Raw genomic sequence first — 18,124 nt, 5'->3', positions numbered from 1 at the left:
GGCTGCTCCCCCTGTAGTACAGAACCTGACACCAGAGCTGCTCAGCCTATAGAATAATAATAATAATAATATCATTACCTGCTGCCAGACACAGCAATGGCTGCTCTCTGCTCCTGCTGCCTTGTGGGAATGATAGCAGGAAGGCGGAGCTCAGACCAGGGGAAAATGGCCGCCGCTCCTGACGTCACTACTCGGCCAGGGAACCTATTGCTGCTGCCAGACTGGTCTACAAGAAAATGGCCGCCGGCCTCCTGCACTGATGACATGTCCAGTAATAATCGTTACAGAGGGCGGGGCTGTAGGCGGGGTGAAGGAGGGGAGGGGCCAGCCACCAGTAAGCGGCCTGTGCCAATCATACCCTACTTCCTGTCTGTGCGGTCCACCTTACTTCCGTACTGTGCGTTCCACATACAGGAAGTGAGTTTTCGTCGACTGTTGCAGCCTCCCAGTGTCCGTGGAGATCAGGTAATGGCGTCTTACTATACAGGGGGAGCAGCCTGTGGTGTCCTGATATTATTATTATTATACAGTGTGAGCAGCCTTTGGTGTCCTGTTATTATTACTATACAGGGGGAGCAGCCTGTGATGTCCTGTCATTATTATTACTATACAGGGGGAGCAGTCTGTGGTGTCCTGTTGTTATTATTATACAGAGGGAGCAGCCTGTGGTGTCCTGTTGTTATTATTTTTATACAGGGGGAGCGGCATGTGGTGTCCTGTTGTTGTTATTAGTATACAGAAGGAGCGGCCTGTGGTGTCCTGTTGCTATTACTGTTATACAGGGGGAGCAGGTTTTTGTGTACGGTTATTGTACAGGGACAGCGGCTTGTGGTGTCCTGGTATTATTATTATACATTGGGAGTGTTGGTGATGTCCTACAATACAGGAGGAATGGTCTGAGGTGTCCTGCTTTTAAAGACATCTGTTATTATTTTTATACTGGGGTGCAGCCTTTAGTGTCGTTATTATTATTAATTTTATTATATGTAATTTTGGGGATTGAAAATATTGCTCAGTATGAAGCAAATGTATATCACACACTTGGGAGTGTACAGGGACATCACTTATATCTATAGTAATGTAACCCCTTTTTTACCCGGGGGTACAGTGTATATGTGCAATGTGCCTCCACCCAAGCTATTCAGAGCCCAATACTCTAATCGCTTAGGAAATAAACTACCCCTGTAGTGGTCGCCTATAACATTAGTATGTGATGTAACCAGATAGGACTATGCACATTTACCTATCGTACCTTTCCTTTGTGATTTCAGGCTCTTCCACAGATACGGAGACAGTTCCACCCGTAAGTATACTAGTTTTAATATGTAAGAAGTTATAGGCCACTTTATACAGTTATATCATATAATACTCAAACCATGAACCGTTCTAATAATATACCCCACCTATACATAATAATATACCCCACCTATACATAATAATATACCCCACCTATACATAATAATATACCCCACCTATACATAATAATATACCCCACCTATACATAATAATATACCCCACCTGTACATAATAATATACCCCACCTATACATAATAATATATCCCACCTATACATCAGTGATCGCAAAAACGCGCTATGGCGCGTATTTTACCCAATAATTGATTGAGGGGACTCAAAAATAAAAACACCCAGGGTCCCGCAGGACGCGCTCTGACCAGCAGCGCTGTCAGTCAGATTCCGTCTCCACGGCAGCAGAGGGAGGAACTTGGAAGGGGAGGAGACCCTGTGAGAGTGTGTCTGTGTGTTCTCCCGCCCCGCCTCTCCTCACCGTCTGCTCCGCGCGCGCCGCACATGACAGGAATCATCCTGCTGTGTGTGTGGGCCGTAGCTAGGGCTGTGACCTCCGCGGGCGGGCTGAGGAAATCCACGGTGCCCCTCCAGCGACCTACAGGAGTCAGACAGCGGAGGAAGCAGGAAGATGCCAGCGGTAAGTGGAGGGACAAGAGGCGGCTGCGGGTGCTACAGCATGAGGGTCATATGGGCTGGAGAGGAGTAGGGGGAAGCTCCTGCAGGACCAGACCCGCCCCATTCATTCCCTCTAACCTGCCGCTCTGTATTGTAATCTAAACCCTGTCACCCGCTCCCCTCTTCCACGATACTCTGTTGAAACACCACAGGGCACAGGAGCAGGGTAATACTGGAGGAATACAAGAACTGCCCCCCCTCCCCTTTTCCCCAGTGTGTATAATAACTGCCCCTTCCTCCCTTCTTCTGTGTGTATAACTGCCTCCCCCCCACCCCCCTTCCCCTGTGTGTGTAATAACTCCCCCCCCCTTCCCCTGTGTGTGTAATAACTCCCCCCCTTCCCCTGTGTGTGTAATAACTCCCCCCCTTCCCCTGTGTGTGTAATAACTTCCCCCTTCCCCTGTGTGTGTAATAACTTCCCCCCTTCCCCTGTGTGTATAACTGCCTCCCCCCCACCCCTGTTCCCCTGTGTGTGTAATAACTTCCCCCCTTCCCCTGTGTGTATAACTCCCCCCCACCCCCCTTCCCCTGTGTGTGTAATAACTTTCCCCCTTCCCCTGTGTGTATAACTGCTTCCCCCCCACCCCCCTTCCCCTGTGTGTATAACTGCTTCCCCCCCACCCCCCTTCCCCTGTGTGTGTAATAACTTCCCCCCTTCCCCTGCGTGTGTAATAACTTCCCCCCTTCCCCTGTGTGTGTAATAACTTCCCCCCTTCCCCTGTGTGTGTAATAACTTCCCCCCTTCCCCTGTGCTCTGCCTGGTGGAATGTGTATAATGCAGTGATTGCAAAATAAGTGCTATGGCGCGTTTTTACGTGCTACAAGCAGAGGGGGACTGTTTTTTTTTAAATGAGCGGGTCCTGTAAGACGTGCTGTCTCTAACTGACCAGTGCGTCTCTGCCAATACCGTTCTTCAGTGCCTCTCTCGCCATTAAATCGCCGCCGGCAGTTTCTCCCTGTCCAATCGCGCTGTCCGCAGCTTCTCCCTGTGCAATCGCGCTGCCCGCAGCTTCTCCCCATCCAATCGCGCTGCCGGCAATGTCTCCCCATTCAAGTGCGGCTGAGATGTGATGTCCCTCCTCCCTGTCCGCCAGCATACTCGCCGTTCTGCTCCAAACTACAGTAAGAAGCAGCTGCAAGCAGGCGCCGGGGCGGACTGTGTTATGACACACAGTGGCTGCTCACTAGCCAGCGCAGCGCAATCATTGAGGAAGCCTGTGTCTCTCTGGCTGCATACTTATAATCAACTAACAGGGAGCGTATGTGTGTGGGAGGGAAGAGAGTGTCGGCAGCTAATGATGCAGATATGGAGGATGGGGCAGTGCCCATCATACACTCTGCCCATACCTCCTCAGTGTCCATTATAAACACACCAAATTCTTCCACTGTGGGCAACATACACCCTCCCAACACATACCCACAGAGTGACCATCACATGCACACCCACAGTGGCAATTATATACTGCTCTACCTGGCGCAATGTGTATAATGTGCTCTACCTGGCGTAATGTATATAACGTTCTCTACCTGTCGCAATGTGTGTAACGTTCTCTACCTGTTGCAATGTGTATAACATGCTCTGCCTGGCGCAATGTGTATAACGTGCTCTGCCTGGCGCAATGTGTATAACGTGCTCTGCCTGGCGCAATGTGTATAACGTGCTCTGCCTGGCGCAATGTGTATAACGTGCTCTGCCTGGCGCAATGTGTATAACGTGCTCTGCCTGGCACAATGTATATAGGTGGTTCTACCTGATGCAATGAGTATAATGTGCTCTACCTGGCTCAGTGTGTATATAGGTGCTTCTACCTGGTGCAATGTGTATATATAATGTGCTTTGCCTGGCGCAAAGTGTATAATGTACTCTACCTGGTGCAATGTGTATAATGTGCTCTGCCTGGCTCAGTGTGTATAGGCGGTTCTACCTGGTGCAATGTGTATAATGTGCTCTAACTGGTGCAATGTGTATTAATATGCTCTACCTGGCGCAGTGTGTATAGGTGGTTCTACATGGTGTAATGTGTATAAGCGGCGCTACTCTGTGGTGTAATGTGAATTGGTACTATTATGTGGCCAAGCCCCTTCCCCACAAAGCCAGACCCTTCAATTTTTTAAGCGCGCCTTCGGCGCGCACTGACCATACTTTCCAATATGGGAGGGGGACCACCAATTCACTCTCTGCCAAAGGGCACCAAAATGTCTAGGTACAGCTCTGGAGCAGTGTTCTGTATACTACACAGCCCAGCAGAGCTGTCACCCCCTTCTTCCCCTTGCAACACTTTTGTAGTGTCCAAATCAAGTTGTGGGGTTTCATATTTGAATAATTAATAAGATTAATAACCTTCATTCCGATGGGACCCAGAATAGGACAGGTAGGACCCCAATTTTTAAAAGTGAAGGGTCCCTGGGACCCACTTTTTTTTAGGCTCAGCGCGATCACTGATACATAATAACATACCCCACCTATACATAATAATATACCCCACCTATACATAATAATATACCCCACCTATACATAATAATATACCCCACCTATACATAAGGTAATGCATGCAATACAAAAAATATGATTCCACAAGAAAGTTGTGGGGCTGCGTTTGAAAAACCACCCGGGTTCTCTTACTATAATCGTGCACGGTTGGGGCCCTTTCATGTCTGTGTATAAGAAGTACTCTGGGTTATATGGGTATCCACTTGGAGCAATTGTCCTCATGATTGTTGAGCAATCCCTACTTCACGGCAATGAATAGCATGGTTTCCATGGAAGATCTAATTGTAGCGCTCCTAGACAACCTGAAACAGGAAGGTAGTACGTAGAGCTCTCCACCCTGGAATCCATGACACCCGTGGTCTACTCGTTACATATAGTGGGGTGATGATCTGTGTTACCTGTCCCAGTATAAGCATAGCCCCACTGTAGATCCGTGGGGGTGGCTCCAGAACATACAGAAGTCACTGTTATTGGCACCTGTCTCTGATAGGTAAGGGGTGCTTAGTCTCCCCAGTGTATCATTTCCAAGTTTAGGTGACCCTGCGCCCTCTCCGAGCTGCTTTCATCATTATACACCACCGCACTCTATGACTGCTATCCTGCTGGTCATTATCTAATGCAGTGGTTCTTAAACTCGGTCCTCAGGACCCCACACAGTGCATGTTTTGCAGGTAACCCAGCAAGTGCACAGGTGTATTAATTACTCACACATTTTAAAAGGTCGACAGGTGGAGCTAATTATTTCACTTTTGATTCTGTGAGGAGACCTGCAAAACATGCACTGTGTGGGGTCCTGAGGACCGAGTTTGAGAACCTGTGCTCTAATGGATATGGAGTCTCTAGAGGTGATATTTATACTCCACCGATGCTGCTGGTCCCTGTGCTACTGTGCTGGCGGCTGGTACTGTAATAGTTAAAGGATGATAGGGGAGTATGCAGATTAGCAGGATTTATATGGGGGCATCCTGCACTTACAATGATAGTGTGCCCGGTCTGGACCTCCCCCCGACCCCTCCACCAACAACTGGGCTCTCCCTGCAGGTTGGATGGGATGAGGGGCACAGCTCTGCCTCGGGGGGGGGGGGAAACTGTCTGCTACTGCTGGACTCCTGGTAGCTGCTGCCCGCACTGCGGTCTCCTCCCATGTACTAGCCTGCCCCGCCAGCGCTCCGCCTCCCAGCACTCTTCATGACATCCAGCCACCGGGACGTCCCTGCTCGGCGTCCACCAGCGGAAATTAACACAGCGCTTCTCACCAGCAGCGGGAGACATCCAATTCCTTTCCCCCACAGGGGCTCTCTCACTCGCAGGGAACCGTCTTCCTGTAAGCTCCCTCGTCTCAGCCGCCAGCCTTTTTCTCTCCCCTTAGTCACCCCACCAACAAAACCGCCACTACACGCGCCCAGCCACCTCTCTCAGCACACGGGACCTCTGGAAGCTTCTCCGTGATCTCCCCCGCGCACTGCGCGCTTACCAGAGTCCCCTCACCTTCAGCAGGCACAGAATAATAACATGCATAAACACTATACATTATTGGATCACTAGAAAGATCCAAGTTATTATCACATATATGGTATACATCAGTTGGCAGCATCTCTATTACCTTTATAGATCTACACATTCATTCATTGATTTGCCCCCTCATAGTGTCCAAAGGCCTTCAGATCACTAGAGTACTACAGTAATAATACAGGGACATGACTGGGGAGGTGAGGGGACCGGGAGTGTCACAGTGATATCACTTATATCTATAGTAATAATACAGGGACATAACTGGGGAGGTGAGGGGATCTGGGAGCGTCACAATAACGTCACTTCTATCTATAGTAATAATACAGGGACATAACTGGGTAGGTGAGGGGATCTGGGAGCGTCACAATAACGTCACTTCTATCTATAGTAATAATACAGGGACATGACTGGGGAGGTGAGGGGATCTGGAAGTGTCACAATAACGTCACTTATATCTATAGTAATAATACAGGGACATGACTGGGGAGATGAGGGGATCGGGAGTGTCACAGTGACATCACTTATATCTATAGTAATAATACAGGGACATGACTGGGGTCTGAGGAGACTTGGGAGTACAGTAACACCGGGGGATGTGTCTGGGTGATGACTGGAGAGGTGACTGCTGGGAATGGGACATTATACAGTAGCACCGGGGGATTTGTCTGGGTGATGACTGGAGAGGTGACTGCTGGGAATGGAGCATTATACAGTAACACCAGGGGACGTGTCTGGGTGATGACTGTATCACTGTGTGTCAGGTGTCTATAAGGTGTCAGGATGTCACTGTCTATGTCTCCATGCAGGAGGGGGAGTATATACAAGAGCACAGGGGTCTGTACAAGGACGTGATGATGGAGAATCACCGCCCCCTCACATCACTGGGTAAGAGGAGACTGTCATGTATTGTACAGGGGAGAGCAGGTATGGGGGACCCCTATATACACACATCATCTGATAATCACATATATACACTGTACTCAGTCACTGTGTGTCTCCTACAGATGGGCACAGTAACAGAGATACCCCAGAGAGATGTCCCCGTCCTCTGTATTCCCAGGACTGTACAGAGGAGAATCACAGGACCCCACAGGAGGATCAGGTAGGTGGGATTTAGGGTCTCCCCAATATACCAAAGTGACTGTCACTATATGATCTGTAGAGGATCTGTGTGTCTTATACACTGATATTATACTGTTTCACCTCAATTTAATCAAACAATATGCAAATGCCATTGTATTTTTTGGGTTATTTAGGTAGAACATCTTTCTCGTATAAAGGCAGAAGCTATAAGGAGAAAAGAAGAGACGTATGTGACTGATATAAAGGCTGAAGATATAGAGGAAGAAGAGGAGACGTATGTGACTGATATAAAGGCAGAAGATCTAGAGGGAGAAGAAGAGACGTATGTGATTGATATGAAGGTAGAAGATACAGAGGGAGAAGAAGAGACGTATGTGACTGATATGAAGGCAGAAGATACAGAGGGAGAAGAAGAGACGTATGTGACTGATATGAAGGCAGAAGATATAGAGGGAGAAGAAGAGACGTATGTGACTGATATGAAGGCAGAATATACAGAGGGAGAAGAAGAGACATATGTGACTGATATGAAGGAAGAAGATACAGAGGGAGAAGAAGACCCGTATGTGAGGGGTGATCAGCAGTGTAAGGAGGAGGAGATCCCTACAGATATCAGCACAGGTGAGTAATAAACACTTATTACAGAAGTCACATATTCTCCTTGCTCAGTCACTACAGCAATCTCTTATCCTACACCCTCCTCCGCCATCAGCCCTGTTCTCAGTTGGGTGTTTTTAACACAAGGCTATCCATGACAAACATCAGATGAAGAGAGTTATTACACACATCACTATAGTGTTATTAAAAGTACCAAGCAGAAGTTTATTTTTAGGGATCATATATAAGTAGTATTGTGTTTTTTGTGTAGCGTCTAATTTGTATGGGATCTAAATTTCTCAGTTTAGCAACCTTTTATTAAATAACCTTCATTTTGTTAGATGATGCACGTATTAAATAACTCCTTGTATATAGTAGACCTATTTGGCCATTTGTGGTCAGGTTTACTATATCTTTACATTTAGCGAGGTGTAGTCGTGGTGTAAAGGACAGAGTGTGATTCCTGATTAGTTAAAAAAACAAATACCAAATACAGAGCAACATCACGAAACAGGTAATTTCAACTTTAAACTTGTCATTTATTTTGTACTGTCTGGACATGGCTACTAATAACAGATGCACAAACATAATTCTTATAGCTATGTGTGTAAATGCTAGAAGCTTAGGAGACAAAATTCCAGAGCTAATTGTGATAATGACCAAGGATAACCTGGATATTGTGTCTATTACAGTCATGGTGCAATGAGAATCATGACTGGGCCATAGCTATACCAGGATACAATTTATTTAGGAAGGATAGAATAGTCCGTATAGGAGGAAGGGTAGCAATGTATGTGGGAAAAAAGCATAAATGCTACTTCAATTGATACAAAACATTGAAGAAAATCTGAGGCCCTTTGGGTCACCACAGAAACCGTGGAGAAGGACATTATTCGCATTGGGGTGATCTGTAGACCACCTGGCCAGGGGCAGGATTTGGATAGGAATCTATTGTTGGACATCACTAAAATGGCTTTAAAGGGAGAAGTCATAATCATGGGAGACTTTAATTTAACTGATGCAAATTGGGAGGGGTCTTTTGCAAGTTCAGCTACAAGTGGCAAATTTCTATATTCCTTACAGGGAGCATCTCTCAATAAACAGCAGATATTTCCCTTCTGCATAGAAAAGCAGTTGGGAAAGAAAGAAGTAAACCTCCTTTCTCTTTCATCCACTAGGGGACACTGGAGTCTTATACAGTAGGGGTGTGAAGCTTTCAACCGGAGGTGTGGCACAATCTAAAAATTAGTATTGTCTGCACAGCCGGCTCCTCCCCCTTCACATCCCTCAGTTTGAAAAATTGTGCCAAGGAGGTACAAGCACAAGAAGGGAGCTCCTCCTCCATTTCAATACTGAGACTGAGTTACCCTAATGTAAAGGGGGATGAAAGTCTTAAGAATAGAGAGACAATGATCCTTACTAAATGGGATCTGCATCTCTCCTCAGAAAATCCGGAGCACAGAGTCAGCAGTGAGTACTGGTTGTAAAGGGGCCCTAGTTACAGTTACACTTACGGTAACCATAGCTTCTTCATGGATCCAGGAGGCAGTTTGACAGACTTCCTCCCACGGGCCGCACACAACGCTGCTACCTTCTGGCTCTTAGCCCTGGGACTCAGCAGCGCAGCTTCCCCGCTGCCCCCTCCTTCCGCTGCCGCTGTGACAGAACAATCGGTCTGAAACACTCCCTGGCCGTCTATACACTCCCGCTTCATGTCAGCTCCCCCGCCCTCCTTCCTCTACCGACAGAGGGCTGAGGGAGAAGCAGCGCGGCTGTCAGCGGCAGCGTATACCGCCGCCTCTTAAACACACAGCGGGGCGCTTGAAAAGAGCGCCGCCGCCCGCTGAAACGACATATCTCTCATGGCTGCAGCCGCAGCTTCTCCTGCACTCGCCGGGACCCGGGCTATATCCCCCGCACACTTCCTCCCACCGTCGGCGCTAGTACGAGGGCGCGGAGGGCTGGAAAAGATGACGGGGGAACGAGCAGCAGCGGCTTCTCATACGCTGCTGCCTTATAACTTAAGACCTGGTAGGCTAGCAGCGCAGCTCCTCCGCCGCTCCCCTTTTATAGAGAGTAGAGGCTATTCCATTTGGGGGTTAGATGATGTTTGATGAGTTAGACAAGTGGATTTCGCAAGCAACTGCAGTGACATCTACCTTTCTACCTACTTCTTACTCGAGCACCACGTCACACGTTAGAGGAGGTTGCTCGGGACCAGTGTTTAAATTCATTTGATCGCTGTCGTACCGAGCCAGAAGAGGTTTTGGAGCAACAGACTCGTGGAACCAGAGGTAGAGGTCATTCACAGTCGACACCAGAAAAGCAGGGCAGACCTGCTGACAAACCCGTGGTATGATGGTTTTCCTGCTCACCTGGGGTCCCCCTTGGGGGGCGCAGAGTTGGAAGGTTTTCGGGACGCCTGGACCAAAACATCACCAGACGTCTGGATCATCCAGATATTTCCCAGGGTTATAGGATAGTTACAAGAGCGTCCACACGGTCCATTTATTTGCAGCGCGAGGGCCTAGGTGCCCGTTGTGAGCAGGAGCGTTACAGGAGGCAACTTCAAAGACTCCTGCATACAAAGGGTTAAGTCGCCAGTCCCATATCCTCAATGAGGAACAGGATTTTATTCAAAACTTTTGGTAGTGCAAAATACCTTCATATCCCGATTTGGACGTCTCACCAAGCTTACTTAAGATTTGCACCGGTGTGGGATCACTACCGAATCAGGGCTCTGCCATTCGGTCTATCATCAGCTCCAAGAATCTTTATAAAGATCAAAGCAATAGTGGTGACAGGATTGAGACAGGGGTCACGATCATACCTTATCTAGACAATCTACTGATCAAGGCCTCCTCTCAGAAACAGCTGATAAAGGATGCTCAGGCATCTCATCAATTTCTCATTCAACATGGGTGGATTGTGAACCTCCAGAAATCCAACCACATGCCAACTCCACAGATTCATTTCCTCGATTTCATCTTGGACACGATACAATTAAGAGTATTCCTACCAGAGAACTAGATCTAGGACCCACAGAGGTTAGTGGCTCAGGTACTAAGGACACAGACGGGTTCTCTACACCTCTGTGCTACTTCTCGAGAAGAGGGTGGCGCCGTTCGCAGCTCTCCGGTACGGCGGACTTCATTCCTGACCATTCCAGATGAAACTCATTGCTCAGGGAGCAGGTTCGCACTGGCTTCTACATCGAAGAATCCAGCTTCCACCACACATACGAACCTACTTGATTTGGTGGTCGTTGCACCAGAATCTCGCAGCAGGCAAGAGATTCGGCATTTGGGATTGGAGGATCCTGACAACGGACGCCACTCTCAGAGGTTGCGGTGCCGTCCTAGTGGAACAAATTCCTAATGGTTTGCAGATTCAAGATGGAATAAATCCAGTCAGTTATTGTGGGTTTAGAACATGGAGGGGTCATGGTATCCATGGACATAAAGGATGGACGTTACAGGAGAGCAGCCTACCCATAGACATTCTCGAACTGAGAGCAGTTTACAATGTGCTTCTCTTAGCCGCAGACCTAGTCATGGGTCAACACTTAAAGATACAGTCGGACAATGTCACGATGACGTCTTACATAAACCATCAAGGAGGAACAAAGAGCAGGATGGCGTTAAAGGAAGCCACAAAGATCTTTTTGTGGGCAAAAAGGCGAAACATCATCCTCTCGGCAGTGTTCATTCCAGGTGTAGAAAACTGTGAAGCAGATTATCTCAGCCGCCAGGACATGCATCCGGGAGAGTGGTGCCTACATCCACGGATTTTCGAAATGGTGTTGAGGAGATGGGGTCTATCTCAAGTCGATCTAATGGCGTCTTGGCAAAACCATCAGCTGCCTAGATATGTGTCCAGGACAAAAGATCCAGCAGCAGAAGGAGTGGACGCATTAACACTTCCTTGGTGTTACAGGAGGGTTTACATTTTTCCACCTTTCCCACTCATACCCAGGATTCTGAAACGGTTGAAACGAGAACGAGTGTGGGCATTTCTAATCGCACTAGATTAGCCCCGCAAGAGTTGGTACTCAGACCTGCGAGGGTTACTAGTGGAAGATCCTTGGCGGTTACCTCAGAGGGAGGACCTGCTATCTCAGGGACTGTTCCAACACCCACACCTGCACAGGCTGCATTTAACGGCGTGGCTATTGAAACCCGGATCTTAAGAAACGGAAGGATACCAAGAACGGCCATTCCTACAATGTTTGCCGCTAGGAAGCCGGTCACAGCCATGCACTACTACAGGATTTGGAAGAGGTACATGGACTTATGTCAAGAATGTGGGTGGAATTCAACGATCTTCCACTTATCCAGACTTCTACTTTTCCTTCAGGCCGGTCTAGATGTAGGACTGAGGCTGGGTCCTCTGAAGGTTCAAATTTCGTTTCTCTCTATACTATTTCAACAAGCGGTTAGCATTCTTGCCAGAGGTTCAAACCTTTTTACAGGGGGTTCTGAGGATACAACCCCCTTTTAGTCCTACCACTGCGCCATGGGACTTAAATTTGGTGTTGGAATTTTTGAGATCTCCAACTTTTGAGCCGTTAGCAAGAACAGACCTGAAATATCTCTTTTGGAAGGTCACATTATTGATTGCCTTGGTTTCGGCCAGGCGGGTTTCTGAGTTGGGAGCCTTATCGTGTAAGAGTCCTATGAATGTTTCATGAGGATAGGGCAGAACTCCGTACAAGAGCAGGTTTCCTTCCTAAGGTTTGTTTCACGTAAACCAGCCAATTGTGGTCCCATCTTTTCAGGGTCTCGCAGATGGGGAAGTGTCCTTGGATGTTGTCTGAGCTTTAAGGGTATATGTACAAGTTACGTCGTCCTTCAGAAAGTCGGACCATTGTTTGTTCTTTATGATGGGCCAAAGAAGGGGTGCCAGCATCTAAGCAGCCTTTGTCTAGATGGATTCGACTTGCCATTCGGCAAGCTTATATTTCCTGTGGCAAACAGGTTACGGTTCAGACGGGTGCTTATACCACCAGATCAGTGGGTGCCTCATGGGCGGCTGCCAGACGTGTTTCCACTACTCAACAGACAAAGAGGAGTGGGTGCAAATCCCCTCCCCTAAATTCCCTTCCGCACACTGAAAATTACCCTGTAACCATACCTGAACCTATCTGTTAATAAAATTCAGAGAATTAGTCACAAATGTTTGCAAACACATGTTTAGCTGCTGAGCCACGTCACGCCTTCTCTGATACAGCAGTCCTAACCTACATAATAGCAATGCCCACATAGGGCCATGTCATTTGTCACAGTAGGCCTCATGATAAAGGCTATTACTAAAACACTTCCAGACAGAGAGCTAACTTACCCTGGAGTCACCCCCAGGATCTCCCATTGGCACTACAAGGAACAGCATGCCTTCCAAATGCTGCTCCCATTCAATTCCACTACTCAACTTTGCAGAGCGGCGACGTGGTCCTCAGCCCACACGTTCGTGAAATTTGACAAGTTTGATACCTTTGGGTCCGTAGACTGTAAGTTCGGACGTTTTTTTGGGAGCACTCTTGTTAATTTAATTGCAAATAAAATATAACCTTTAGGAAATATTCACTAAAAATTCATATAAATTGATCCTACTTAATTAAAAGAAAGATTACTATTGACTGAATTGTCTTACTATCAGTATTATATCAATCAGGGTGAAAAATATTTTATTTAGAAGAAATATATTCATATGTGTAATACTTTACCATCTAGAACACTGCCAGACAGCCGTGGGCTCTCCCTATTGCTTCCTGTAAATAGAATCAGTTACATGTGCATGGTATCCACACATACACCTTATTCATTATCATTTTCATAAGGGAGACGCTGAGGCTTATATATACTGTCTATGTATGGTAGGTATCCCTTCCATACCTACCATACATAGACAGGAAAACTATGTATATAGGAAACTATAGGTCTGTAAGACAATACAGAAGAAACTATAGGTCAGCAAGACAATAGAGAAGGAAACTATAGGTCAGTAAAACAATACAGAATAAACTATAGGTCAGCAAGACAATACAGAAGGAAACTATAGGTCAGAAAGACTACAGTAAGCCACTATACGTCAGTAAGACAAACTATAGGTCATTAAGACAATACAGAAGAAACTATAGGTCAGTAAGACAATACAGAAGAAACTAGGTCAGTAAGTCAATACAGTAGGAAACTATAGGTCAGTAAGACAATACAGTAGGAAACTATAGGTCAGTAAGACAATACACTAAGAAACTAGGTCAGTAAGACAATACAGTAGGAAACTAGGTCAGTAAAACAATACAGAAGAAACTAGGTCAGCAAGACAATACAGTAGGAAACTATAGGTCAGTAAGACAATACAGTAGGAAACTATAGGTCAGTAAGACAATACAGTAAGAAATAATAGGTCAGTTAGACAATACAGTAAGAAACTATAGGTCAGTAAGACATTACAGAAGGAAACTAAGTCAATAAAACAATACAGAAGAAACTATAGGTCAGTAAAACAATACAGAAGAAACTATAGGTCAGTAAGACAATACAGTAGTAAACTATAGGTCAGTAAGACAATATGGAAGGAAACTATAGGTCAGTAAGACAATACAGAAGGAAACTATAGATCAGTAAGACAATGCAGAAGGAAACTATAGGTCACTAAGACAATACTGAAGGAAACTATAGGTCAGTAAGACAATACTGTAGGAAACTATAGGTCACTAAGACAATACTGAAGGAAACTATAGGTCAGTAAGACAATACTGTAGGAAACTATAGGTCAGTAAGACAATGCAGTGAAAATACTGGGGATGGCAGTAGTGAATGAAAGGGGGAAGGAGTAGGGGGTAGGGAAAGAGCAGCCGGCAAGAGTATTAACATGGGTATTAAAGTTTTTACCAAAACACTAGCTAATAATGATTATGGGTCACCGTTGCTGCATAAAGAGAATGATGCCCCTAGCACAGGGGGAAATACTGATCTTAATTGTATGTATGTAAACGCTAGAAGACTTACAGGAAAAAGGGGGAACTAGAAATCCTTGCAGCAAGCAAACAGTATGATACTATAGGCATTACTGAAACTTTGGTGGGACGAATCTCATTATTGGACAGTCAATCTAGAGGGTTATACGCTGTTCAGGAGAGACCGCTTAAATAAACGGGGTGGAGGGGTATGTCTTTATGTAAAGCCGTTATTAAAACCTCATATACGGGAAGATATTCAAGAGGGGACTGTAAATACTGTTGAGACGTTATGGGTAGAAATTGCATGCGAGGGTAAAGCAATAAAAAAAGTTATTGGGGTTATGCTACAGGCCGCCTGGTATTAATGTGTCTGATGAGGAATTGTTGCTGAAGCAAATTGAAAGAGCAGCAGGAGTAGGAGACATAGTAGTGATGGGAGACTTTAACTATCCAGAGATAAACTGGAAAATCCATTCATGTGATACTGCTAGGGGTAATATGTTTTTACACACACTAATGATATCTACTTCATTCAATTAATCAAGGAACCAACTGGTACAATGCAATCTTAGTCCTGGTATTAACAAACAATGGGGAATTGGTATCAAATATTATAGTAGGGGAGCCCATAGGAAACAGCGACCACGATATGGTCTCATTCAATATCAGCGTTCATAAGCAGTCCTATACTGGCTCAAGGATTGTAACAAAATATGCAAAAAAGAAATAAGAGCGGCTAAAGTAGAAACTGAAAAACTAGTAGCGAAGGAAAGCAAAGCAAATCCCATTTTTTTTTTTAAGTATATCAACAGCAAGATATTAAAGGAGAGTATAGACCAGTGTTTCCCAACCACGTCCTCAAGGCACACTAAAGGTGGGTACACACTAATAGATATATCTGCAGATCAGTTGATCTGCAGATATATCTATGGACGGATCGGGCAGTGTGTTCAGCATACACACTGCCCGATCCGTTGGGGACTGACGTCATGAACTGGGCGGGCATGTACACACACCCGCCCAGTCCAGCTGTCAATCACCGCCGGCCGCCGCAGCATGTGTACGGGCGGTCGGCCAACCGCCCCGTACACACACAGCGACGCGTCAATATATCGGTAGATATATTGGCTGTCGGCTGTGCTGCGCGGCCGACGCGATACGTCTGTGAACGACGGAGTTCACAGGCGTATCGGCCGTACACACTGGCCGACGGTCCCGCGATATATCGGCCATTCAAAACAACGGCCGATATATCGACCAGTGTGTACGTGCCTTAACAGTCCTGGTTTTAGTGACATCCAGGCTTGAACACAGGTGACATAATTAGTACCTCAGTTATTTTGATGTAACCATCTGTGCTGAAGCCTGGATATCACTAAAACCTGCACTGTTGGTGTGCCTTGAGGACCGCGTTTGGGAATTCCTGCTATAGACCCTTTAAAAGACAAATTGGGAGTCTTAATCAAAAATGATAATGACATAGCGGACAAACTAAATTCGTTTTTTTTCAACTGTATGTACAAGAGAAGACCAAATGCAGGGACTAACACACAATGTCACCAAAGATAATGTCCCACTGCTAAGTGCTTATTTAAGGTGAGGAGGTAGTCTGTGTCCGATTAATAAATGTAAAGATTAATAAGTCACCGGGTCCCGATGGAATTCACCCAAGAGTTCTTATGGAGCTTCACTCTGAACTTGCAAGGCCGCTATTTTTGATCTTTAAAGATTCAGTTATATCAGGTATGGTTCCCAAAGACTGGCGTATAGCGGAAGTACAGATGGGTCTACTGTTATATTGACTAGTTTTCTGCACCTAGGCACAACATGACTTATTAGCATAAACCCTTCATCTATTGTTCTCAGCAGCAATACAATACAGAGAACAATACAGCAGGGGATTAAGTCCGACTGGCCAGTCTCAGTTAATCCTATTAAAGGTCAAGATAAACGTGGACCCATCTGTAGTGCCAATATTCAAAAAGGGGAGTAAAGCTGAACCAGGTAATTATAGACCAGTTAGTCTTACATCTATAGTGGGGAAAGTATTGGAAGGTATTCTAAGGGATTCAGAAGTTCAATAAGGTCATTAAAAGGAACCAACATGGATTTGTGAAGGACAGATCATGTCAAACCAACTTACTTGGCTTTTATGAAACAGTAAGTGCGATCTTTGATCAAGGTAAGGTGGTGGATGTCATCTTTTTAGACTTTGCCAAAGCTTTCGACACAGTACCACACATGCGTCTTATCTATAAGCTTCAAGGAATAGGGCTAGGGAGCACAATATGCACTTGGGTCAGTAATTGGTTAGATAATAGGGAGCAGCGCTTTGTGGTTAATGGATCATTTTCGAATTGGACTGAAGTGCTAACTGGTGTGCCACAAGGGTCTGTACCAGGACCACTATTGTTCACGACCTGTCAGAAGGTCTATGGAGCATGGTGTCAATTTTTGCAGACGATACCAAATTGTGTAAGGTTATAAATAACTGAGGGGGGTGCTGAGTCTTCAGAACGACTTGCTTAAACTAGAAGCATGGGCAGCCAAATCGAGAATGAGCTTCAACACAGACAAGTGTAAGTTAATGCACTGTGATAGCAAGAACAAAAATTACACCTACCTACTAAATGGGGTAATATTAGGGGATTCTGTACTGGAAAAGGACTTAGGTGTCCTCATAGATAGCAAGCTAAGCAGCAGTACCCAAAGTAGGAGTGCAGCAAAGAAGGTTAATAAGATATTAGCATGCATAAAACGGGGAATTGATGCTAGGGACGAGAGTATTATACTCCCGTTATATAAATCACTAGTGAGGACACATCTTGAATACTGTAACAATAGTTTAAGGGAAAAAAATTGTGTGCAATCTAGCTGCTGGAAGAGACACACTTTCCTGAAGGATTCTTCTCCCTTAACCATAAGTGCCACAATAAAAGAAAAAAATGGAAAGCGTAACTTATCCTGCGCTCGTCTTTGTTTCCATCGACAGTATAAAATTCATAAAATACACTTATAAAATCCATACACATATTCATAGCAGCAAAAATTGAATTAAATAGATTGCACAGAAATCCTCATGGGCAGAAAAAAGACTGGTGGATAATTACCAATGTGTATAGAACTGTGAAAACAGTTCTAAACCAGCATGCAGGTTTTTGTTTTGGAGGATCCCGGGAATCCCTGGAACAGAATGGCAAGTCCTCCAGTAAAATGTCCCACGGCTCCTGTGCGTTCCACCAACGCGTTTCTACTCCAGACCGGAGTCTTTTTCAGGTGTGATGTTCAGTGATTCAGGAACTCTGCTGCCAGACACAGCAATGGCTGCTCTCTGCTCCTGCTGCCTTGTACTGATTTAGAACTGTTTTCACAGTTCTATACACATTGGTAATTATCCACCAGTCTCTTTTCTGACCATGAGGATTTCTGTGCAATCTATTTAATGAAAGTTTTGCTGCTATGAATATGTGTATGGATTTTATAAGTGTATTTTATGA

The 18,124-nt window shown here is 45.7% G+C and overlaps 1 protein-coding gene across 1 annotated transcript in view; it reads left to right on the top strand.

Moving 5' to 3' along the window:
- LOC134984639 (uncharacterized) overlaps positions 1–18,124 on the top strand; it is a 452,661-nt gene that overhangs the window by 128,549 nt on the left and 305,988 nt on the right. Inside the window, exons 2-6 of the mRNA XM_063950183.1 lie at positions 381–465; positions 1,272–1,303; positions 6,793–6,871; positions 6,991–7,092; positions 7,247–7,690. Of these exons, the coding sequence (XP_063806253.1) occupies positions 381–465; positions 1,272–1,303; positions 6,793–6,871; positions 6,991–7,092; positions 7,247–7,690 (742 nt within the window). The remainder of the gene's footprint in view (positions 1–380; positions 466–1,271; positions 1,304–6,792; positions 6,872–6,990; positions 7,093–7,246; positions 7,691–18,124) is intronic.

The sequence above is a fragment of the Pseudophryne corroboree genome (assembly GCF_028390025.1).
Source record: "Pseudophryne corroboree isolate aPseCor3 chromosome 3 unlocalized genomic scaffold, aPseCor3.hap2 SUPER_3_unloc_7, whole genome shotgun sequence".
NCBI classification, from domain to species: domain Eukaryota; kingdom Metazoa; phylum Chordata; class Amphibia; order Anura; family Myobatrachidae; genus Pseudophryne; species Pseudophryne corroboree.
Note: the sequence above shows the minus strand (reverse complement) of the source record. Positions and strands in the feature narration are given on the sequence as shown.